Genomic DNA, 26,646 nt, shown 5'->3' with positions numbered 1-26,646 from the left:
GCCTCATCTGCCCTCAAACTCATAGTCCTCCTGCTTCAGCTTCTTAAAGCTGAAGGGTTAAGGGTGTACATCCCACGTCTGGCTGAACATGCTCTTTATGAATTATTTTTCTGGGACCTGTTTTTATTTTGGCATCTTAGTTTTTAAAATTATATATTTTTTAAGTATGAATGATTCCTTATGGTTTAAGATGCTAAATTTTATTTTGTCATTGTTGGGTCAGGAACTACAAGTCTGATTTACTTTTTTTTTTGTCCTGGTTGTCCAAACTTTGCCCCAAAGTATGTTTGCTCTTTACTGTGCTGACATCTTAAAATCTGAAATTCTTATGTGGACAATTCAGACTTTTTCTTAATTTTTTTATTGCTTTCATACTTAAAATCTTCATCCTATCCAAGATCTGATGTGTGCTTTTTTTTTTTTGTTTTATTTTTATTACTTATTTGAGAACAACAGACAGAGAGATAGAGGCGGGGCGGGGGAGGGGGAGAATGGGCTCGCCAGGGCCTCCAGCCACTGCAAACGAACTCCAGACATATACACCCCCTTGTGCATCTGGCTAATGTGGGTCCTGGAGAATCAAGCCTCGAACCAGGGTCCTTAGGCTTCACAGGCAAGCACTTAACCGCTAAGCCATCTCTCCAGCCCTGACGTGCACTTTTTTTTTTTTTTTTTTTTTGGTTTTTTTGAGGTAGAGTCTCACTCTAGCCCAGGCTGACCTGGAATTCACTATGGAGTCTCAGGGTAGCCTTGAACTCACGGCGATCCTCCTACCTTTGCCTCCCTCTCGAGTGCTGGGATTAAAGGTGTGCGCCACCAAACCCGGTTTATAACATGCACTTTTATAACTAGTAGTACAGTCTGCTCCTACTCTTAAGATTTGCAGTGCCTACCTCTATTTTCTTCTGAGAGTTTTCTTGTGGAATGAGATACACACACACACGCACATAAATGTAGCGTACTTGTAACTTATTTTCACCTGCAGTGTTAGATAAGAATAAAAATTTCTAGGCAGCAGTGTTTAGGTATATCTGAAGTCAAGGGTCAGTAAGATGAGAATTTAGAAATGTCCACTAAATTCTATAGTTAGGAGATCATTATCAATGGATCATATGGAAACATTTTACATAAAGGATTTGAATAATCAAATGGTGCCCTGCATTTTCTATTCTTCCCTTCTGATCTCCCCTTTTCTTCTGTGTTAGAGTACTTGTCTGGCATGTGTGATGTTCTAGGCTCTAGCACCCATCACATGTACACACAAACTAACCTAAAAGTGCCAAATTATTTTAGAATAAGCTGTACTTCATATTTATATTTTTTATAATATTGCACATTACTAGGACTTGCTGCCCTATTTGTTATAGTATTTTAAAGTTTTGTTTTTATTATCCATTTTTGAAAATGATCATGTGTTAAAGATTTTAGTTGAGTTTTATGCTAGTCATAAAGTTGAAAATACTTTCTTCCCTCTTTCTTTCTTTCTTTCTTTCTTTCTTTCTTTCTTTCTTTCTTTCTTTCTTTCTTTCTTTCTTTCTTTCTTTCTTTTCTTCTCCCTCCCTCTTTTCCTCCCTCCCTCCCTTCCTTCCTTTCATTTTTCAAGGTAGGGTCTCACTCTAGACCAGGCTGACTTGGAATTCACTACATATTCTCAGGGTGGCCTCGAACTCATGGTGATCCTCCTATCTCTGCCTCCTGAGTGCTGGGATTAAAGGTGTGTGCCACTATGCCTGGTTAAGTACTTTTTAGTAAGAGATAACAAGGTCTTCTTAATGTGACTCGATTTATAAACTATAGCTGTGTTTTGTTGTTGTTGTTGTTGTTGTTTTGAGGTAGGGTCTCACTCAAGCCCAAGCTGACCTGGAACCCACTATATAGTCTCAGGTGGCCTCGAACTCACAGCAATCCTCCTACCTCTGCCTCCTGAGCGCTGGGATTAAAGGCATGCTCCACCATGCCCAGTGATAGCTGTATTTTTATATAATGTGGACATTTATTCTTTTGTGCTTAATTTGTGATAGTAAATATCCTATGATTCATATCATTTATATTAAAGCAAAATGTCCTACTTAATGCCTTATTTAATTTCTAAAACTTAAGACATCAGAAAGATTTGTAATCATATTAATGTAGCATACTTGTTTACTTCTATTAAGACTTGCTAGCCGGGTGTGGTGGCGCACGCCTTTAATCCCAGCACTCGGGAGGCAGAGGTAGGAGGATCGCCGTGAGTTTAAGGCCACCCTGAGACTACAGAGTTAATTCCAGGTCAGCCTGGACCAGAGTGAGATCCTACCTCGAAAAACCAAAAAAAAAAAAAAAAAAAAAAGACTTGCTAGAACTGCTAGAACTTTTGTGTAATTTTAAAATCAGAAAAAATAAATATATGTTTCCTAAATAATCATAGTTTTAGTAAAAAAAAAATATGACCTCCAGTTATTTTGTGACTTACTACTTATGAAGATTTTATTTCTGTTTTCTAGACATAATTAGAAAAACTATACCATACTTTTGAAAGTGATTCTGTCCTTTTCTTTTAGGCCAGGCAATGAAGAGCAGCAGCCTGAAGTTCCAATTCTTTATCATGATGTGACATCCCTTTTGCTCATCCAGATTTTAATGATGCCTCAACCTTTATGCAAAGGTAGTAGTTCTTTAAATTCAGTTGCTTAGATTATGTTTTAACTGTTCTGAACATTATAGGGAGAAATAGAGCATTCAGTCTATTGGAAATTTTTCAGCTTTTTAGTCAGTACAAGGCAAATACATGGGGGAGACACTCTGAAAACCTTTGTTTTTAAAATGTGAAGTGACAAAGTGAAAACAAAAGTGTCAGTTTTAATGGGTCTTCTCAGTCTGTGTGTATACTGTTGTTAACTGTGAGTCTGCTGATTGGAGCTATTAAAAGTATGAAATCCTGTCACTTAAAGCTAGTGTTCAATTCTAAAATTGTATTAACAACTCTGATGTTAAGACTGTTTTTTTTTTTAAAAAAAAATATTTATTTATTTATTTATTTACAAGTAAGGGGGGAGGGGGGAGAGAGAGAGAGAGAGAGAGGGAGAGAAGGAGGGAGAACAGAGACAGACAGAGAGGAGAATGGGCCTTCAGGGCCTCCAGCTGCTGCAAGTGAACTCCAGGTGCATGTGCCACTTCTGGCTTCGTGTGGGTAATATAGAATCAAACCCAAGTCATTCAGCTTTATAGGCAAGCACCTTAATTGTTGAGCCATCTCCACAGCCCCATTAACACTGTTTTATTTACTATTCCATGTCTTCATAGAATTATATTCTACTATTTTGAAAGACATTTTTTCTTGTTCTTGTATTGTTTTGTTATTATAAGTTACAATGTAATGAATATCTATGGGTATGTAAAGATCTTCTCCCTGAGGAAGACATTCTTAGTGTGTACTTCATCTTGCTCATTTAAGAAAATCTTCTGCGTATGGACAGGAAGGGAACATTTATTTTCAATAGAGAAATTATATTTCATGAAAATTGTGATATAATACTCTATAAAAGGGTAAATGTAAAGAGTCAACTAATATCATTAATATGTAAACATTTGTAGTAGCTTTGATTTTTGAATTAATATTTATAATTATAAAATTATATAAAATATGCTATGTTGGTAGTATTAATGTGCATTATTGCAGTAGCATTTGGTATAGGCACAATACTATATGACCATCACCAACCATTATTTAGTTCTAGAAAATTTTTTCTCACCCCAAAAGAAATTATAAACATTTATTTTTCATTTCCTTCTTCATAAATGTGATTTTTCTTTTGAGGTTGGGTCTCATGGTAGCCCAGGATGACCTGGAATTCACTGTGTAGTCTCAGGGTAGCTTTGAACTCATGGTAATCTTCCTACCTCTGCCTCCAAAGTGCTGGGACTAAGGGTATATGCCACCACATCCGGCTTTCAGATAGTTTTTGAATAGGGTATTTTTGAGGAGGTTGGTTGTGTCTGTGAATTCAGTCATTTGTGTTTGTAGACTTTAGGATCTAAGCACTGGGGAGGCTAAGGTAGGAGGATAAGAGGATTGCTGTGAGTTTGAGGCTAGCCTGAGACTACATAGTGCACTCAAGTCAGCGTAGGCTAAAATGAGACCCTACCTTAATCCCTCTCCCTGAAACAAAAGATCATGTTGAAATACTATCATTGAATTAATTTCATTTCAGAATTTTAATCTTTTCTAGGTTTGTGTGTTTGTGTGCTGAGACTTTGGTTATTTCTCATTTTTCAGGAAGTAGTTATCTAGGGGTCATGGTGGTTTACTCCGAATGGTGTGTAGTTATACAAGATGTATTACATTTTGACATTAAAATATTTACATTTTTACATTTTAAAAGTATTTAAATATCTTATTTAAATCTACCTTTTACTGATTGACAGTTACCATGTAAGCCTAAAAAGCTCAAAGGGAATAAACTTGATATATATAAAGAATTGTATTTTCATAATCAGTATTTATTCTGAAGAAAAATATTTCAATTAATAGTACATTAAGTGTTGTCTGAGTATCTAAGACCTGCAGCTGATATGAGTGTTAGAAAGAGACTATTATTCTTAGCTTTTAAGCAAGGGTAAAGTTAATTTTAGAAAGAGATAACTAAAATATTTGAACTTAAAGATTTTAATATTTTTATTATTTATTTGACAGAGAAAGTGGGAGAGAGAGAGAAAGAGAGAGAGAATGAATGGGCGCTCAAGGGCCTCCAGCCACTGCAAACGAACTCCAGACACATGTGCCCCTTGTGCATCTGTCTCATGTGGGTCCTAGAGAATTGAATCTGGGTCCTTGGGCGTTGCAGGCAAATGCCTTAACCACTAAGCCATCCTTCCAGTCTGAATCTACAGATTTTAATTCAGTAGGAACAGAGCCTAAAATTATGCTGTAAAACAAGTCAAGAAAATTGATCTCCTTAACTTAGTAGTGATTAAATAAGTGGAACAGATGTATAAGAATTTGTAATGTTGTTAGTAAGCATGCTTTAAAAATAAAGCATTTAAAGAGTAGTTTTGTGGACAGATTTTATGAGCAAATATTTATTCAGTGCTTAATAATTGCCTAATTTAGTTTAAGAAATATGATTAATGCCTGCTATGTGCCAGGTTGATACATTTTTGCCAATAATTCATGGGGAGAGTTTCAGTGTTAGTCATCTTTCCATCACTGACAATCACTGACAAATACTCAGTTCCCTAAAAGGAGGAAAGGTTTATTAGAGCCTATTGTTTGAGAGATTTCAGTCTGTGATTGTTTGGACTCACAGTTTTGGGGTCTGTGGTAAGGAAGAGCATCATGGTGGAAGGCTATGGTAGAAGAAACTGCTTACTTTATTGTGCTCAGGAAAAGAGAAAGGAAGGGGCCAGAGTCCCAGCATCCCTCCCAAGGGTATATCCCAGTGACCTAATTTATTTCCATAAGGCCTTGCCTCTTCAAGGTTCTACCATCTCCAACTACTGCCACAGGTTTATTACCAAGCCTGTTGCATATGTAACTTTGGGAGATACTTGAGATCCAAAATATGCCAATATTCTGTGAAAGTACTGTCAAGAAAATAAAGTTATTGGCAGAAGGGATGGCTTAGTGGTTTAAGGCATTTGCCTGCAAAGCCAAAGGACCCAGGTTCAATTCCACAGGACCCACATTAGTCAGATGCACAGGGGGCCGCATACATCTGGAGCTCGTTTGCAGAGGCTGGAGGCCCTGTTGCACCCATATTCTCTCTCTCGCTCTCCCCCTCCCTCCCCTCACTCTTTGTGTGTCAAATAAAATTTTTTTAAAAAGAGAGAAAGTTGTTTTTTGGTTTTTTTCCAAGTAGGGTTTTTCTCTATCCAGGGTGATCTGGAATTTACTCTGTAGTCTCAGTCTGGCCTTGAACTCATGGTGATCCTCCTACCTCTGTCTCCCGAGTACTGGGATTAAAATCCAATATTTATTCATTTCTCTGATTTCCCATCAGGTTTTCATGCCTTACCCAATAAAGCAATCAGGTTTGCTCACATCTTGTGTCATTTTAGAGTCAAGCCTTTATGATGATCAATGTCTATATCCTTTGAACTATTATTTAGGATTTCATCTTGTTGAAAGAAATAGGAAATATGTAGTTGGAGAGATGGCTCATTGAGTAAGAGTGCTTGCCATATAAGCTTGAGGACCTGAAAGGGACCAATGTGCCCTGAGTTCGATTCCCAGCACCCATGTAAACATCTAGGCATGGTGACTCATACCTGTAACCCTAGTCCTGTGGAGAGTGGAGACTAGAAATCAGCTGGTCTGACTGAAAATGGCAGCTCTGTGTTCAGTGAGAGAAAGGAAACATGCAGATGAATGCTACAGAGGAGGACACTTTACATTCTCCTCTGGCCGCCACACGTTCCCACTTAGGGCGTGTGCGTACGTGTGTTTGCACATACGCAGCATATACACACACAGGAATGCTGCATTCTCTATGAATAATTATGTTCCTTTTCTCTTACAGACCACTTCACCTGCATTGTGAAGGTACTTTTTACCTTGCTGTATACGCAGGCTCTTGCAGCACTGTCAGTTAAATGTAGTGAAGAAGATAGGTCAGCCTGGAAACACATTGGTGCTCTTAAAAAGGTTAGTCTCTTTTCTGAATTTGCCATTTAATATTTTGGGGAATTTGTTTAATGTGATAAGAACAAATATCTTGGCTATAGTGAGATCCTACCTTGAAGATATGAATGAGAGAGCTGGCGGGATGACTTAGCGGTTAAGATGTTTGCCTGCAAAGCCAAAGGATCCCAGTTTGACTCTCCAGGACCCATGTAAGCCAGATGCACAAGAGTTTGTTTGCAGTGGCTAGAGGCCCTGGCACACTCATTCTCCCTCCCTTTCTCTTTCTCTCTCTCAAATAAATAAAATATATTTAAAAAATGAATGAGAGTATTCTTTGTATGCTTTTGTGAATTTTTTTGTTTTTGTGATGCTAAGGATGAATACAGGACCTCATGCTTACAAAACCAGTGCTCTAGCACTGAGCTACATCCCTAGCCCAAGAGTAGGTATTTGAGAGACAGAAGAAGCTAAGATTGTTTTAATTGAGAATGGAACACCTTCAGGGTAAAAAAAAATTTTTTTCTACATGTGTGCTTGCATAATTAGGTCTTCTGTATCTGTTTCTAAACTTGAGCTTTATCAACTTAAATTTGGGCACTTTTATATGGCCTTTGTTGTAAGGCTTAAACTTAGAGAAGTTTTTGGAAATGTGCCAGTGTAATAAACAGAATAATAAAATATTTGCAGACTTCTGTATTTTATTTATCTCTCATTTTTTCTTTGTCCCTACCCCAAACTAGAGCCTAAAGATGACCTTTTGGTTTACTAATCCTAAATTGAAAAACCTTAACACTTTAAAAATTTTTGTATTTATTTATTAGAGAAAGAAGCAGTGAGAGAGCAAGGGAGTAAGGGAGGGAGAGGGAGAGAATAGGTATGCCAGGGCCTGCAGCCATTGCAAACAAACTCCAGATATATGTGCCACCTTGTGTATCTTGCTTGTGTGGGTACTGGGGAAACAAACCTGGGTCCTTAGGCTTCGCAGGCAAGCATATTAACTGCTAAGCAATCTCTCCAACCCCGTAAACACACTTTCAATAGACTCTTTTTACATTGTAAATATTTACCATATGCTTCAGATTTGTCATATTCATTGCGTATAAGATATTCCTTTGGTTTGGTACTTCCCAATTGCAAGTAATAACATGCCTTAGGTTTGTTGGTCATTTTTTTCTATTGTTTTGTGATGAATGTGTTATGTTTATAGCTCCATTTTTCTTTTTGTTTAAACTTTTATTGACAACTTCCAGAAATATAAATAATATACCATAATAATCCCCTCCTAGTACCTTCCCTTTCTCCCTCCCAAATTTCCCCACTGAATCCCTACTTTTTTTTTTTTGTTTTGTTTTTGTTTTTCAAGGTAGGGTTTCACTCCAGCTCAGGCTGACCTGAAATTTACTATGTAGTCTCAGGGTGGCCTTGAACTCACAGTGATCCTCCTACCTCTGCCTACCAAGTGCTGGGATTAAAGGCATGCACCACCATGCCTGGCTTGAATCCCTTCTTTCCAGCTAGTATCTCTTCTGTTTTAATGTCATCTATTTTTTTTTTTTCCTGGCTCTCATCATTTATTTTTCACCCTACTATGCTAGTCTTGTGTAGGTAGCATCAGCCACTGTGAGGTCATGAATATCTAGGCCACTTTTTGTGGAAGACAGTACTTTAAGCACTCCTCACTTTCCTTTAGCTCTTAATTTTTTTTCTACTACCTCTTCTGCAATGGTCCCTGAGCGTTGGAGGTAGTGACACATATGTCTCATTTAATGCTCAGTACTCCTCTGTCACTTCTCAGCACTTTGAAGAGTTGTTTGTTTTTTTTTTTTTTTCTTCTTCAAGTAGGGTCTCACTCTAGCTAAGGCTGACCTGGAACTCATTCTGTAGTATCAGGCTGGCCTCGAACACTTGATGATCCTCCTATCCTGGCCTACCAAGTGCTGTAATTAAGATGTGCACCACCATGCTCGGCTTTGATGAGTTTTGAGTCACCCTAGTGGTCACTACTATCTAAAAAGTAAGCTCCTCTAATCAAAAGTGAGAATAGCATTAACATAAGTATTTGTAGGGCAGTTTAATGAGCATAATATACCCATTTAGCCAGACAACAGTAGTAATATTCCTCCCAGGGTTTATGACCTCCCATGCCATAGGCTTTTGATTAGATCTTCAGTACCAGGCAAAATTTCCTCCCACGGAGTAGACCTCAAATCTAGTCAGAGAGTAGTTGGTTTCCCCCATAACAGACAAGCCACCATTGCACCAGTTGGTATATTTGGCTTGGTTGGCCATCTATAAAGCTTGCAGGGTCTACTCCTAGATAACACCATTGATGACTTTTCTTCTCTAACAGGCTGCATAGGTCTTTTTAAAAAAATATTTGAAAGTGACAGACAGAGAGAGGCAGATAGAGAAAGAGAGAATGGGCGCGCCAGGGCCTCCAGCCACTGAAAATGAACTCCAGACGTGTGCACCCCCTTGTGCATCTGGCTAACGTGGGTCCTGGGGAATCGAGCCTCGAACCGGGGTCCTTAGGCTTCACAGGCAAGCGCTTAACCACTAAGCCATCTCTCCAGCCCAAGGCTGCATAGGTCTTTTCAGCATCCTGACAGCTAGTCAGCAGGGAGGAGGCTTCCCACTCAGCTCCAGCCCAGTTTTCTTTAAAAAAAAAAAAAAAAAAAAAATTTAATCTCAGGAGTGGAAATTACTGGGTCAAAAGGCCTGATTTACATGTTTGGATAGCCATTATGTAATTTATATTGTATCTTCTAAAAGAGATATTGAAATAGCTTTGAGCACCCACCTACTCAACTTCATTGTGAATCCAAGGGTGTATAGCTTAATCTAAATTTAGAATAATTGTTTTTCACATGCTTGGAAAATATTAATTTTTGGAGTGTATGTGCACTTGCTCATGTGTGTGTGTGTGTGTGTACGTGCACACATGAACACAGATGTAGAGGCTAGGTGACTATCAGGTGCCCTCTGATTGCTCTTTCATCCTACATTCTGAGACACAGGGTCTCTCACTGAACTTGAAACTTGCCATTTTTCCAGAAAGACTGGCTGAACAGTAAGTCCCAGCAATCATTCTGTCTTTGCCTCCTTAGCTGGGTTTACTGGCACGTACAGCTATGCCTGTCTTTTTTATTTTTTTAATTTTTTTTTTTTTATTTGACAGCGACAGACACAGAGAGAAAGACAGTTAGAGGGAGAGAGAGAGAGAGAATAGGCGCGCCAGGGCTTCCAGCCTCTGCAAACGAACTCCAGACGCGTGCGCCCCCTTGTGCATCTGGCTAATGTGGGACCTGGGGAACCAAGCCTCGAACCGGGGTCCTTAGGCTTCACAGGCAAGCGCTTAACCGCTAAGCCATCTCTCCAGCCCAATGCCTGTCTTTTTTATGTAGGTGCTGGGATTGAACTTAGGTCCTCAAACTTGCATATCAAGCACTCTTACCCACTCAGCCATCCCCTTAACCCTTTGAAAAATAACAATTATAGTTTTACTATATTAAAAGGTGTTATTTTATTTTATCTTTTTTATTAGCATTTTCCATGATTATAAAAAATCCTGTGTTAATTCCCTCCCTCCTCCCCCCACTTTCCCCTTTGAAATTCCATTCTCCATCATATTGCCTCCCCATCACAATCATTGTACTTACATATATACAATATCAACCTCTTAAGTACCCTCCTCCCTTCCTTTCTCTTCCAAAAGGTGTTATTTTAAATGAATTGTATTTTTAAATTTTTGGTGACCAATGCAACTAATTTAATTTTTCCCAGAGTACGTGTGATGCAGAAAAGTCTTATGAAGTGCTATTGAGCTTTGTTATAAGTGAACTATCTAAAGGAAAGTTATACCATGAAGAAGGAACTCAGGAGTATGCCATGGTATGTGTACATTAAGTTCAGATCTTTGGTTAATAAAAATATTTGATATTGTTGCTAATAGGAACACAAGTTTTAAAAGTTACATCTAATATAGAATGAATTGTTCAAATTTTCTTTTTTAACTTTAGGTTAGTCCTATTGCTTGGTCTCCTGAGTCCATGGAAAAATACTTACAGGACTTCTGCTTACCTTTCCTCAGAATCACCAGCCTTCTTCAGCACCACCTTTTTGGGGAAGATTTACCTAGTTGCCAGGTATAATTTCGGGTGTAGTATAGGGAGCCTTGATTTGATGACAACAGCTTGAAGATCACACTGATACATAGAATACTTATGTCTGTCTATAAATGTAAAACTATCCTATGAGTATACGTTTGTCTAGCTCAAAATAAATATTTAGAATATTTACTGTTAGTTATTAGCATCCTCTCATTTTTATGACAGTATTTATCTGGTTAAATATTTAAGCAGTTTTGATAAAATTAGTCATGATTCATGCTTAGTACTTGAGTAAGGTCATATTTAGTCTATTAATATTTTATCACTAGCTTCATTTGTTTTAATACCCTTTTAAAATTATGATAGGTAGGAAACTATTTAAATATATGACAGGATTTATATGATTTTATAGCAGTAAAATGTTTGTTTTGTAGCCAGTTGTGTTAAAGTTGGATGATTGAGTTATTGCTGGTTTAATATATTTCATAGAACTGTGAGCAAATTAGCAAGCAAGAAGGTAGGGTTGGAGAGATTGCTTAGTGGTTAAGATGCTTGCCTGCAAAGCATAAGGACCCAGGTTCGATTCCCCAGTACCCATGTAAGCCAGATGCATCTAGAGTTCATTTGCAGTAGTTGGAGGCCCTGGTGTACCCATATTGTCAGATTCTTTCTCTCTCTCTCTCAAATAAATAAATAGATAAGAAAGTAACAGAGTAGGAAAGCAGAAGGTTAGTAGAAGGTTAGTAAATTCAAATTGTTCTTATGGAATATGACCTTGACATTTTATGTTATTCAATTCCAGGGAATGTTGTGTCTGAATTCTATAGTTTTATATGTATTGCCTTTGAAGCCTGAACAATATCAGAATTAAGCATTTTTGTTGTTGTTGTTCCTTCTATCTTAACTGACTATTGAGCTAAATTGTTTTAGTTTGCTTTTGCCAAGCACTTCAAGGTAAACTGTACTTTTGTTTTCAATACATTGTATTTAAATTATAAGATATTGGCCAAGTTAAAAATATTTACCTATTAGCAGTTGGAGGGATGGCTTAGCGGTTAAGGCATTTGCCTTCAAAGCCAAAGGACCCAGGTTCGATTCCCTAGGACCCATGTTAGCCAGATGCACAAGGGGGTGCAAGCATCTGGAGTTCATTTGCAGTGGCTATAGAGGCCCTGGTACACCCATTCTCTCCCTCCCTCCCTCCCTCCCTCCCTCCCTCTCTCTCTCTCTCTCTCTCTCTCTCTCTCTCTCTCTCTCTCTCTGTCTCTTTCCCTCTTTCTCTGTTAAATAAAATTAAATAAAATTAATTTAAAATATTTATTAGACATTTTCTTCTGTTGGTTTTTGATTTTTGAGAGTTTTGGTTTCTTAAAATACTTTATTTTATTTATTTTAAAATTTATTTTTATTTACTTATTCGAGAGAGAATGGGTGCACCAGGGCCTCCAGCCACTGCAAATGAACTCCAGACACATGTATCACAATATGCATCTGGCTTACGTGGGACCTGGAGAATCAAACCTGGGTCCTTAGACTTCACAGGCAAACACCCTAACCACCAAGCCATCTCTCCAACCCTGAGATTTTTGTTTTTAAGAATCTTAATTTTTTTTAAAAAGCTTTTGGTATGTGGAACATTTTAAATATGAAGATTACCTAAACAAAATCAATATCTTCATTATCAGTTGTGCTGTCTTTACCTTTCTGTACTTGCTACCTTATTGTTACTGTTGCCTTTTGTTATTGGTGTGGGGGTGTGTGTACATGTTTGTGCACATGCAGATGTGCATATAGAGCATAGTACTAGGGTACTGAAGTCAGAGTGGAAAGTGCCTCTCAAGTTTCTTCCTCTCCTGTCTTTAAGAGCTATCTGAGGAGACTTCAGTTCAGGGCCGTAAGTAAAGAAAACTAGTAATAAAGGCACTGGGGCAAGAAATGTAAGAATGTGAAAGAGTATAGAGCTACCAAGGTGGTCTGAGGCCTTAGCTGCAGTTCCCTTCAGAGGCAGCAGTGCATTGGCTAACCACCACATCTGGGATAGGGAGGGCTACCATGAGACCTCTCAGGTTTTTATAAAGAAGGGCCTTTATAATTGTTTCTAGTTAGGCCAGATGAATCACTACCAAAAGAAAAAATCTAGTTGATGACACCATACTAGATATATAAGAACAGGAAACAAAGTACAAATTAGCAATGTCAACATTGAAAGAGGTAGAATCCATATAGATCCGTAGAGAATATTATAACATTTCCCAATAATTTGATAACTTAGATGAACTAGACAAATTTTTTGATTAAAAACATAGAAATTCTAAAAGTGACTTAATAAGAAATAGCCCTGAGTATGTAGTTCAGTGGTAGAGCACTTGTTTTAGCATGTACAACAATCCCTGTTTTGCCCCTGCCCAAAAAATGAAGGAAAAATCAAACATTGAATGTACCCACATTGAATGTAAAAATTGATTTAGTTTTTTAGCATATATAATATTTATCCTTTCAAAAAAGGGAGTCAACAGCTTTATGCCCATAAAGAGAACATCATGGTGAGTTCTGTGACATCTGTGGAAGAAACCTTACTAGTTCTTTGCCAGCTCTTTGTAAAATAGAAGAAGAAAGAACATTTCTGATCTCATTTTATGAAACCAGTTTTATCTTGATAACCAAACCAGCCATCACAAGAAAAGGAATTGACATAGTTCCATAAACATGTATCAGAAGGCTTTAATATATCAATTGAAAAGATAAGACCGATGACCAAATGGATTTGTTTCTTGCTGTGTGTACATGTATGTGTGCTTATGTGTACACACTATATATATGTGTATAGAGGCCAGAGTGGGACATCAGGTATCCCTTATCAGTCTTCCATCTTATTTCCTTGAGGCAGAACCTCTCACTGAAACTTGTGTTCTTTCTGCTTCAGTTTCCCTGGTGCTAGGTGTACAGTTCATGCAGTTAGGCAAGGAAAATACAAGGCATCTAGATAAGAAAGAAGATAAAGTTATCTCTTCCAAACTATGTGATTTTATATGTAGAAAATCATGAGAAACTTTTAAAAATTATTAGAGAGTAAGTAGGTTCCAGCAAAGTTACAGACTACAAGATAAAGTGTTAAAATTCTTTGCATTTTATACTATAGTAATAATAAATCTAAAGATAAAATTAAGTAATTTCAGTATAATAGAAGATACAAAGTGATTCTAGAGTTAAATTGTTTCATTGGTGCCCTATGTTACATGCTTTGAAAATTTAGTTTAGTTTTATTTATTTATTTGAAAGTGACAGAGAAAGAGGCAGATAGAGAGAGAGAGAATGGGCACACCAGGGCCTCCAGCCACTGCAAATGAACTCCAGACATGTGCTCCCTCTTGTGAATCTAGCTAATGTGGGTCCTGGGGAATCGAACCTCAAACTGGGGTCCTTATGCTTCATAGGCAAGTGCTTAACCACTAAGCCATCTCTCTAGCCCCTTATGTTAGGTTTTTTTTAAAATATTTTTAAATATTTACTTTTATTAGAGAGAGAGAGAGGGAAAGAAGGGGTGCAACAGGGCCTCTGGCCACCATAAACAAACTCCAGATGCATGTACCACCTTGTGCATCTGGCTTATGTGGGACCTGAAGAATTGAACCTAGATCCTTAGGCTTCACAGGCAAGCGCCTTAACCACTAAGCCATCTCTCCAACCCTAATGTTAGGTTTTGAAAAGGTGATTATTAATGGAGTATGAGGTACATCTCAAGCTTTTAAAAAATGTGTGTGATAAAAGACTTTTATCTAAAATATGTCAAAAAATCTTATAACTTAATAAAATACCAGAAAAATCAGCAAAAAGAGAGAGAGAGCAGCAGATACTTCATGAAAGATTATTTAGAGATGACAAATAGATGAAAAGTGTTCAACATGTTGCTCATTAAAGAAGTACAAGTTAGCATCACATTATGATACCAAGTACTGTTGAGGATTTATTGTAACTAAAATGGTCTTTCATTGCTTGTAGGAATGCAAAATGATGTAGTCCATTTGGAACGTTTATCAGTTTTTCTTTAAAATTAAGGATGTGTTTACTTTACAGCTCAGCAGTTCTACTCCTAGGGATTTACCAAAAGAAATGAAAACATACAGCCACATAAAGACTTTCAAGTACATGTTCATAACAGCCTAATTCATTATGTGAAAACGGATCTAGATATCTATGGATAAAATGTAATACAGCTGTACAGTAGAATGCTACTCACCAATTTAAAGGAATGAACTGCTGATATATGCAATAATATGAATGAATCTGAGAGTTACTCTAAGTGAAAGATGCCAAGCATATAAGACTTTGCCATATGATTGCATATATATGAAAAATGAAAAGCTAAAACTATGTTAGTATAAAACGTATGAGTGCTTGCTTGTGGCCAGGAATAGGAACCAGGATTAACTGAATGAATATTGAGGGTGACATAGTTACTCTTAAATTTTGTCATGGCAGTTACATGACTATGAGTATATGAATATTCACATTATTCATAGAATGGGTGAATTTTATGACATATATATTATACCTCAACAAAGTGACATTTTTAGAAATTTAATTTTTTGTTTATTTTTATTTATGTATTTGAAAGTGACAGACAGAGAGAAAGAGGCAGATAGAGATAGAGAGACTGGGCGCAACAGGGCTTCCAGCCACTGCAAATGAACTCCAGATGCCGTGCACCCCCTTGTGTCTCTGGCTAACGTGGGTTCTGGGGAAATGAGCCTTGAACCAGGGTCCTTAGGCTTCACAGGCAAATGCTTAACCGCTAAGCCATCTCTCCAGCCCCAAAGTGGCATTTTTAAAAATCCATTTCATTGTATAGGTGTATGAAATGGAGGGCTTATAGCTTTATTTCCAGATTTTAAAAATTGACATCTTGGGCTGGAGAGATGGTTACCTGTGAAGCCTAAGGACACGGGTTTGATTCCCCAGTACCCATGTAATCTAGATGCACAAGGTGGTTCATGTGTCTGGAGTTCCTTTGCAGTGACTGGAGGCCCTGGTGTGCCCATTCTCTCTCTCAAATAAATCAGTTGACATGTTATTCAGCTTGGATTTCTTTTTTTGAGGTAGGGTCTCCCTCTAACCCAGGCTGACATAGAATTCACTATGTAGCCTCAAGCATATAGTGATCCTCCTACCTCTGCTTCCTGAGTGTTTGGATTAAAGGTGTGTGCCACCATGCCTGGCCTGATTTTTCTTTATGGTTTAGTTCAGAATTTTGTACTTCCTATGAAAAATCAGTTTATTTTTATAAATTTTTGTTAAGTGTCTACTATGTGCCAAGCACTGGAAGGGCATAGTCCCTACTTACATGGAACTCAGTCTTATAGGGAAAACAAAATTATTATTCAAGTTAGTAGAAAACACACATACAAGAATTGAAGCATTTACAAGGCCATAGGAGGATTGATTTTGTCTGAATGGGACTTGGTGGTGTGAGGTCTCATTGATTCCAACTTGGGAGAACTGGAATTGATCCAGTGAACAAGGGAAAGGAGACCTACTCGCATCCCATGGCCTTTGATTCCATAAAGAATGGTTGGGTAATCTGTTGGTGTTTATAAGACTTAATTTCTTTCAAAATCAACTTAAAGGATATATAAGTTCTTAATTCTTCTTTCTCTGGTTCTTCTGTTAGTATTACTCGTTATATACATGGACCTGCTTTTAGACCTTTCTGTGGCGTTTCCAAAACTGCACATGCCCTTTTTATTTTATTTTATATTTTTTAACATTTTATTTATCTATTTTATTTATTTATTTGAGAAAGCGGGGGGAGAGGGAGAGAGCACACCAGGGCCTTCAGCCACTGCAAACGAACCCCAGACGCATACACCATCATGTACATCTGGCTTATGTGGGACCTGGAAAATCGAATCTGGGTCCTTAGGCTTCTCAGGCGTACACCTTAACAGCTAAGCCATCACTCCAGCCCCACATGCCCTTCTTAAACTGACTTGGTTTCATATGCTTTCACAGTCCAAGCAAATTATTTAGTATTGTTTTTTTTGTGAATTCTATGTTTTACTTGTTCCTTATCTATCCTGAAACCAATCCTTCCCCATCCATCTCCTGGGCTGGTGATCAAACCCAGGGCCTCAGACATGGTAAGCAAGCACCCTGCCACTGGCACATCCCCAGCCCAGCCCTTGTTTTTACTTATTTATTTTTAATTAATTTATTTGAGAGCGACAGACAGAGAAAAGAGGCAGAGAGAGCCACTGTGAACAAACTCCAGATGCATGTGCCACTTTGTACATCTGGCTTATGTGGGTCCTGGGGACTCGAGCCTCCAACCAGAGTCCCTAGGCTTCATAGGCAAACATTTAACCACTAAGCCATCTCTCCGGCCCACCAGCCCTTGTTTTTTTGAGACAGGCTGTTACAATCCAGGCTGTCTTTAAACTCACTGTGATCTCAGGCTAGCTTCAGACATTTGCCTCTTGCCTCCACTTTCTGAGCTGGGATTACAAGTATGTATGTACCACCATACCAGCTCAAATTATGTCTTTTTAACCGAAAGTTGCTTGCTTTCTTTTTACTCTAAATTACCTCCTTCCATATGTGACAACTGTATTCTTAAAGTGTATAAAAGAAGCAGATCCTATGACATTTACGAGTTAAATTTCAAAGAAAAATAGTTTGAGGATATTAGGATAAAATACTGTAGAACCTTATTCTCCATTACATCACTACTCTTACTCCATTTTTTTTTTTTCAGTTGACTTGAAGTTTTCCTACTCTCCCAGGGTATTCAGTGAGGATGACAGTTAAAATATGTATAATAGTAAATGTTTCAGATGAAATATCCTGAGAATTTTCTGTTTTGTATCTAAAGGAAGAAGAAGAATTTTCAGTTCTTGCCAGCTGCCTGGGACTTCTGCCAGCATTTTACCAAACAGAACATCCATTCATCAGTGCCTCCTGTCTGGATTGGCCAGTTCCAGCATTTGATATTATAACTCAGTGGTGTCTCGAGATAAAATCATTTACTGAGAGACATGTAGAACAAGGGAAGGTATGTAAAAAGAGTAATTACTCACTTGGTGATATGTTAATAGGTAAGAGAATAATGAAAAATTTAAACTTTAAGTTCTCTGTTCTTGGCAGCAGCTCTCAGATACACTTACTGAGTACAAAAACAGAAATAGTTGAGTTGACACAGATGAACGATTGGTTGTTGCTTTGAGTTAAGGTCCCTAGACAATCACATCACACTAGTCTTGGAAGATGTAAAGGAGGATGCAAAGGTAAATAACTTACATTCTTATTTGTAGGGTAATTGTGTCATAGTAAAAATTTGAACTGGCAAATCAGAGCAGTCTTGCCTTTCAAAATGTGGTGGGTTTGAGGTACCAGCGAGGTTGGTGAGGGTTGGTGCTGGAGATAGTGAGCCAGGAGTGGAGGAGGCAGGTGTTAAGGCTATGAATGTCTTGGTACATAGACTGCTATAGCTAGGAACAGGGTAATGTAATGAAAATAATATTTCAGGAGGGTAATTCTGCTCATTCCTTTTTTTTTTCTCAAGAGTAATTTCATTAACCAAAGTAGAGGAATGAATTTAAAGACACGTTCAGGAAATATATAGCATTCCAGAAACATGACTTAAACTAAGTAAAAAATATGCTTTGTTAATGAGATTGACTCGCATTTCACTAAAACCCTGTGACAGTCCTTGGTATATAAGGCATAAAATTCAAAGCCATCACTATTTTGATTATAATTTCAGAACAACTTTGACCAAACCTGGGAGGGAAAAAATGAATACAATCTATTTTTAAAGACTTTGTATAAGTACTGAACACTGATATTTGCAGGATAGTTGTCTGATTTTAAATGATGCTATATGTAGCTTTGTGGAAGTCTTCCTCTGACTCTAGTTAAATAGGTTGAAATTCATAAGCTGATTGCCAGAAATATCATTCATTCTTGTGAACTAGGCAGATTGCCTTCTGTTGCAGTCCGGTTTGCATTGCTGGTAGAAATCACCCAACCAAGAGCAGCTTCTGGGAAAAAGAGATTTATTTTGGCTTACAGGCTCGAGGGGAAGCTCCATGATGGCAGGGGAAAACAGTGGCATGAGCAGAGGGTGGACATCACCCCCTGGCCAATATAAGGTGGACCACATCAACAGGAGGGTGTGCCAAACACTGGCAAGGGGAAACTGGCTTTAATACCCATAAGCCCGCCCCCAACAATACACTCCCTCCAAGGAGGCATTAATTCCCAAATATCCATCAGCTGGGAACCTAGCATTCAGAACACCTAAGTTTATGGGGGACACCTGAATCAAACCACCACACCTTCTTTCCTCTGCCTGTGCTAATCTCACTGTAAACCAAAGCCACTGGCATTCTCTAGACATTGGGGTTCTTTACGATGCATCTTTAGGGCTGGAGGGATGGTTTAGCAGTTAAGGCATTTGCCTGCAAAGCCAAAGGACCTAGGTTTGGTTCCCCAGGACCCACGTTAGCCAGATGCACAAGGGGGCACCAGCATGGGGAGTTCGTTGACAGTGGCTGGAAGCCCTGGCACACCCATTCTCTCTCTCTCCTTCTTTCTCTGTCAAATAAATATAAAATATTTTTAAAAGTTTAAAGAAGATGCATCTTTATACTCTTTAATAGACACTGAAGAATAATTGTCCACTGCGTTTTTATTTCAATAAATAAATAGGCAAATAAAAACTACATTCGGGGCTGGAGAGATGGCTTAGCGGTTAAGCGCTTACCTGTGAAGCCTAAGGACCCCAGTTCAAGGCTCGATTCCCCAGGACCCATGTTAGCCAGATGCACAAGAGGGCACACGCGTCCGTTTGCAGTGACTGGAGGCCCTGGCGTGCCCATTCTCTCTCTCTCTCTCTCTGTCTGTCACTCTCAAATAAATAAATTAAAAATACTACTACATTGGTGAGGCCCTTGGGCATTCTTTTTAGTAGGTAAGGAGGAAAGGAAGTTAGAAGTTGCTTCAATGATAAAAATATGGATATGGACTTGTTCTGGTAATAAAAATTAGAAAGTAACTAAGACAGGAGACCTTTGTGAAGAATCTATGGGACTTGGTGACCAGGTACAGATGTACTTCCAGATCTAAAATCATTAGAATCTTAGAATTCTGGTAAGAACATGCTGCTGCTTAAAAATCACTGATGGTACCCCACTGCATATTAAGGAAGATTAGACTCCTTATGACAATCAAGTGCTTTCATCTCCTTGTTTATGTTTTCACTTACATTTAATAACACTCCTCACATTTAATAACACTCCTCTTCTACTATCTTGCTCAAATCACAAAAGAATGTTTCACAAATGTGCTATGCAATTTCAAACTTCTGTAGCATACTTTCATCTATAGCAACCATCTACCTTTGAGGCTTTGCCAGTGTTGTCTGTTCCATGAAGACTGGTCTGATAGTCCGTCTTTCCTGAACAGTATTCTCTATGTATTTGCATGTATGCGTAGGGATACAGCATTTCTCTTAAAGTAATAAGCTTATATATTTTAAGATGTTTAATTTAAATTTTATATCTATTGTAATTGAAATATATATGAGAATAGAGAATAATAATTGTTAAGGTACTATATTGTTTTTTGAAATCAACATGTGGAAATGAATGGAAAATGGAAAGGAATTGAGTGTAAATAGAGAAAATAAGTCACATTCTTGAAGGCAGATTTTTATTCTGAAATAAAATCCTTTAAAAGAAAAGTATTTTAGTGTCTTAAATACATAGGGTTGACAACTGTTTTTTCTCAATTATTTAGGCCTTGCTTATCCAAGAATCAAGGTGGAAATTACCACACCTATTACAGTTGCCTGAGAATTACAACACCATTTTTCAGTACTACCATAGGAAAACCTGTAGTGTCTGCACCAAGGTTCCTAAGGACCCTGCTGTTTGCCTTGTTTGTGGTACTTTTGTGTGCCTGAAAGGACTTTGCTGCAAGCAACAGAGTTACTGTGAATGTGTGTTGGTAAGCAAAAGTATAAGGCTTATAAAAATTTGAACCTCATGGAAGTAAGGCATGTACGTTCATTCTCAGCTCCTCCATTTTCAGTAGTCTGTGAACTAACCACAATGCATTGAGAAATTGCGTGGTGTCTTGCTTCATTTTTAATTCAGTAGGAAAAAAACAACAACAAAACAAAAAGCCAGAAACCCATGACTGTATTTAAATTAGTAAAACCTTTCTTAAATATAATTCCAGGTTCCCTTCCTCCTGTTATCTTTCATTATTACATACTTGTAAATGTGCTGTGGGACATCCATTATCTGTGCCATGGGAGATGCTTGCTTTGCTTTCCTGAATAATACTCAAATCCTCCCTAATGTATTGAAAAAACTAAGGAAATAAAGTTACAAGTTTAATATAGATATAATTTAAGTGTCTCTGAATTATTTAGAAGGTGTTTGTGAAATTCATGATGATGTTATAAAGGCCATTTGATTATAAAATCCATTAATATATTTATTTTATTTTTTAGCATTCTCAGAATTGTGGTGCTGGAACAGGAATTTTCCTTTTAATCAATGCATCAGTGATTATCATCATTCGAGGTCACCGCTTCTGCCTCTGGGGTTCTGTGTATTTGGACGCTCATGGAGAAGAAGACCGGGATCTTAGGTTAGACCTGCATGGATACATCCAGTTATTTTCAATGTCAGTAGAAATCATTGTGCCATATATAATAAGTATAATTTCTTTAAACATTACGTTTCGACAATCATTAGAGTAGCTATGGTTCTTAAAGGTATTTTTCCTTATCCAACATCGTGAGAACACATAAGATAAAACAAGTTACTGATACTTTTGTCATAGTATATTAACAGAAGAAATACATGTGAACTGCTCATTTTATTGTAATATCTAATGCTCGTTTTTCTCTTTTCCTCTAGGCGAGGCAAACCTCTCTACATTTGTAAGGAACGATACAAAGTTCTTGAGCAGCAGTGGATTTCTCACACTTTTGATCACATCAATAAAAGATGGGGTCCACATTATAATGGGCTGTGACTCACGCCTCAGCATTGCATTATATTATCATTTTCATTAAGACTTTATTTTTCAACAATAAGCTTTAATTTAATTTTGGGGGTAAAAATTAATGTTTTGCTGTGGGATTAAAAAGAAAACCTACATTGTGAAGCCTTTCCAAAATTAGGTGCTTGGTAACCATATTATTAATGGGATGATAATTTTTTCTCAAGTATCTGGAGAACAAATAAGTCAAATCATTCTTTAGTGGCAATTTTTAAGTGCACAATTAATAAAAAGCACAACTTGTCCGCAAAAATCATTCAGAAGTGATTCTCCCTACAGTGCATATCATCTGTTCATCGATAGAGTGTGTGATTTATTTGAAATTTTACTCCCTTTTCTGTCTTGTGTTTTAATTTGCATCTGCTAAACATAATGCATCTTTTTCTCTGTCATTCTTGTGTTGGTTTGATATTTTGCTGTATGTAATTAGAAAAATGTAAAACATGATTTATGTGAAATATTGTATAGTAAAAGTTGGTCTAATAGTAGAATTTAAATTTTTTTTCTTATTGTGAGAAATCTGTTAAAAGTTTAAGGCTTTGCTGAAAACTTAATTCATTCTCAGGAATTTCGTAACTATTCTCCCCAGGTAAATAATTGAAATAGCTGTAAAATAAGTAGGTAGCTGCTGTTAATAAGATACAGTACATCTGGGGGGGCATATGTGTGGTTAGTTAGGTCCTTGAAAATCAAATTTATGGGCTGTAGGTATAGCGGAAGAGTGCTTAATTAAACATTCACAAAGCCTTGAGTTTGATCTTATGCACCACAAAATTTTTGCTATTTCTGTTGGATGAATTATTTGTTAGTGACAAGTAAATTTTACAAGCAAATCCAAAAGGTTTAAGAATATACACATGGGCAGATTTTGAAGCTGTGCATGTCCATCTTTTATTACCTACTAAGTTTGTATTTGTATGACTGGATTGGAAATCCCATTCATCCCAACAGATGAATCATAAGTTTTCAAACTTTCCTATCAGCTGAAAAACTTCATCTGTATTGTATTAAAGCAGTGTGATCACTGCTGCTTGGTTTCCTAAAGGAGGGGCTCAGTGATGATGAGCCATCCTTCTGCTTTCTTCTTAGAAATTGCTGTGAAAAATCTACTATGTTTGTAGGCTTTTTAAGGAGGAAAGGAAGATTACAGAAAAGCATGTTATACATTGGTACCAAGATTTTTTTCCCCAAGTGATTCAGTAATTTGATAATTATTTCATATATAGTACTATCAAGCAATTCCTGGTACTTTGGACTTCCTTAGCTTGTTATATAAAATTACGTTTTTACATGTGAAAATAAACTAAGAAACATCTAATTATAAAACATAAAAATAAGAACATATCAGTGTTCTAAATTTTTGAATGACATGACATTACAGAATATAAAAATGAATATTAAATGATGGCCTTGCTTTAAAATAAGGGAAGCAGAGTAATACATATTCAAATGTGTTGAAACCATCAGAAAACTACCTGTAGTTCTATAAGAAAATTCATTGAAATAGCTTGCTATTTTTATAGATGTCCAAGATATTAAGATAATTCTCTGTAAGACCAGAATGATTCTGTTTGATTAAATCACTGTTCTTTTCAACACATGGCTACTTTTTAAATACTGTATCATAAGTTCAGCCTGTTATATTTTTTGCATTGGTCATTATGAACATCAGGCTATTTATAAGTGTGGTTGGAGAACAAAATGCTAATTTACATCTCTAGTAAATACTATTACAGGATTTATGAACTTGAATAATTCTACAGTTTGAAACTGATGCTATATGTACATGGTATAATGTATCCAGGCTTTGATTACTACATATTTAAAATGGAATGTTTATGGTTGTGCATATGGATGTGAAGTGAAAATATTAGCCTTAACTTTAAAATTTGGGTATTTGATAGTGTTTATTTTGATATTGGTGAATTAGTCACCAGTAAATTTTTAAAAAGCACTTGGTTGAAAATTGTACTTGAATACATACATGCATGCTGCTAAACTAGAACTTAATTCCCCTAACTTTTATAAGTCCCATTTATAAGCCCACTTTTAAAAATCACAGGTCCAAATTAGAGTGATGTGTGTATATTATTCAAAAAATGTACTGGTGTGATATCTTGTATGAATGATCATTTAAATACAGTACATTACTGTAGATGCTAAATCAACCTTTATAACTAAGCAGAATTTACCAACTAGGAATAATCAACATTGTAAGATATGTGAATAAAAACCTACTGTCATTGGATTTGTGCAAGATCCTTAAAATGTTTAATGTTTATGTTTTTCTTTTCCAGAGATGTTGACAATAATATGTGTGAGTGAGAATCGGAGTGCCATGTAACTGGACATTGTCTTACTTAATGTACCTTCTTGCAGGGCAACTTCCTGTTTCTTTCCTGATTTCTTAACCAGACCTGTGCTGTGTAGGTGTGTTTTGGGTAATGGAAGGAGAGGAGTGTATAGCTCCGAAGAGCACTGCTATTGCCCCTACTTTTTTCTGGGAGTTTACAACTAGACTTGGAAAATTTAAATTGTTTCATGATAGTACTTACTTTAAATAGTCTGGTCCTAATATAATAGTTTTCCCAGCTAGTGATTAACTAGGAATCCATTTTCTCAGAGTTTTGTTGTTTATTTAGTTTATTTATTTGTTGTTTATTTTTTAGATAGAGAGGGAGAGAGAGAACTGGTGCGCTAGGGCCTTCGCCACTGTAATGGAATGCCAGATGCTTGCACCATCTAGTGGGCATGTGCAACTTTGCACTTGCCTCACCATTGTGCGTCTGGCTTACATGGGATCTGGAGAGTTGAATATGGGTCTTTCAGCTGCACAGGCAAACATCTTAACCACTAAGTCATCTCTTCATCCCCCGCCCCTTTTTAAAAATCACCCTGCCTCTGCCTCTGCATCTTCAGCAATTTCCTACCCTAGTGTGTGCCACCACAACTGGCTCCTCAGACTCTTCATTTGGTTTTATGCAGTTTGATTTTTCTCAGTTTCTTGGATCTGTAAAGGTTCTGACCCAGACCACCAGTGACCTGGCAGTAGCAACAGCACAGGAGATGTGGTTCAGGACACTCAGTACTGTGGTTGGGATTACAATAGCTTTTTTTCAGGTTCCTGATGATGTCTAATTTAAAACAGCAACAAAAAGCAAAAACAGGGCTGGGAAGATGGATCCACAGTTAAAAGTGCTTGCTTGAGCTGGGTGTGGTGATGCACGCCTTTAATCCCAGCACTATGGAGGCAGAGGTAGGAGGATCACCCTGAAACTACATAGTGAATTTCATATCAGCCTGCCCCCCACGCTTAAAAATAAATATTTTATAAAACAAAAGAAAAAAAATAAATTGTGGTTTTAACCACTAGAATCAAGTCTCTAGGATATATTCACTGTGGATATGCCTGAGGCAGCAGTGTGGGAGAGTGTGTGACTGATGACAGTGATTTACTTAGTCCTTCCCAATCACTGCACAGCCCTGTCCTTGGGGGATTTATGATCTGGGTGTACCACATCAAGCACTTCTTAGTGTAACAGTGATGAGCTGGAATGGGCAATGAGTGATGACAACATTTTAAACTCCCGATTAACCAGCATAAATTGAGGGATATGATACTGGAAATCACAATAAAATTTAAAGAGCAGATTTAGTACAGCTTTCAACATTTTCTTTGAAATTATGAAAGATTGGATTGAGGAGGTAATCAGTGGTTAGAATGCTTGCCTTTAAAGCATGAGGACCTGAGTTTAGATCCCCAGAACTTATGTAAAAGCCATGTGCAGTTGTGTGCATGTAAAATCTCAGCACTTCTAAGGTGAGACAGGAGACTCTAGATGCTTGTGGGTCAACTAACCTGGTCCTCACAAGGGCAAATAAGGTGGAAGGCAAGGACAAAAACCTGAAGTTGTCCTTTGACCCTCACACGTGCCTGGGCAGCATCATGTGTGCACCTGCATTCACTACACATACACACACACATACACACACACTCTCTCCTCTGCACACACACACAGGTTTTTTAAAAAATATATATTGTGAAAAATTGTCCTACTATTGAAGCGTTTAAGTTTATTCATAAATATTTGTTGTATTCTTGTGCTATGCACTGTGATAAATATTTGGAGTACAGTGGGAAACAAAGTCCCTTCTCATACAGTTTTGTTTGTATTTAAGGCTACAGATGTGTGTGTTTGGGAGAGCTGAAAGGAGTAGAATACAGAAGGCACTACATTGATCAGTAACTAAACTGGACTTGGAACATACGAGTAAGCCTCCAGGCACTAGAGATGACTAACATGGCCCCAAATACTGTGTAGATGTTATTGAGGTGAGAGGAGGTTTGAGAAGTATTTATTTTTTCTTTCAGAAAAAGTTGAACAGAGAAACCGACTGTGTACCATATACTCAACTAGATGTTGCTATACTGAACAAGATAGAAAGGGTCATTTTCTGTTTACACTAGTATAAAATGGCACAGTGTGTATGTAAATCAGAGCAACTGGGAGTTATGGGCAAGTTAGGCAAAGGACTTGGAGGCCAGTGGATTCAGTGTGGGGAGTTCATGAGAGACTGCATGCAAGAAATGATTGTGTTGAGACCTGAGGAAAGAGTAGAAATGTGCTAAATGATAGATGTCTGGGGGGAGAGGCACATTTTAAGGATTCCATCAAACTTTATATACAAAAGCAGGTTGTAGGCCTTAGCTTGCCAGTCCTTGGTGTAGAGGAGAGGATAAGAGAATGTTCAGAAAACCATTTAGGAAGGGTTTGGTAGCCACAGAAGAGATAGAGGTGTTTGGCAATAGGACACTGACAGAACCACTGTGTTCTGCTCTGTTGATTGGCAGTGTTAAGTTAG

At 37.5% G+C, this 26,646-nt stretch overlaps 1 protein-coding gene across 1 annotated transcript in view; it reads left to right on the top strand.

The window, feature by feature from the left end:
- The window catches only part of Ubr3 (ubiquitin protein ligase E3 component n-recognin 3), a gene marked incomplete at its 5' end in the record, with an annotated part of 256,366 nt that extends 232,335 nt beyond the window's left edge, over positions 1–24,031 (top strand). The window contains 8 exon segments of the mRNA XM_045148373.1: positions 2,541–2,644; positions 6,498–6,622; positions 10,385–10,492; positions 10,621–10,746; positions 17,579–17,758; positions 20,506–20,715; positions 21,227–21,366; positions 21,639–24,031. Of these exon segments, the coding sequence (XP_045004308.1) occupies positions 2,541–2,644; positions 6,498–6,622; positions 10,385–10,492; positions 10,621–10,746; positions 17,579–17,758; positions 20,506–20,715; positions 21,227–21,366; positions 21,639–21,756 (1,111 nt within the window).
- Positions 24,032–26,646: the final 2,615 nt, after the last annotated feature.

The sequence above is a fragment of the Jaculus jaculus genome, chromosome 4 (assembly GCF_020740685.1).
Source record: "Jaculus jaculus isolate mJacJac1 chromosome 4, mJacJac1.mat.Y.cur, whole genome shotgun sequence".
Lineage (NCBI taxonomy): Eukaryota > Metazoa > Chordata > Mammalia > Rodentia > Dipodidae > Jaculus > Jaculus jaculus.
This window is presented reverse-complemented; position numbering and strand designations above follow the sequence as displayed.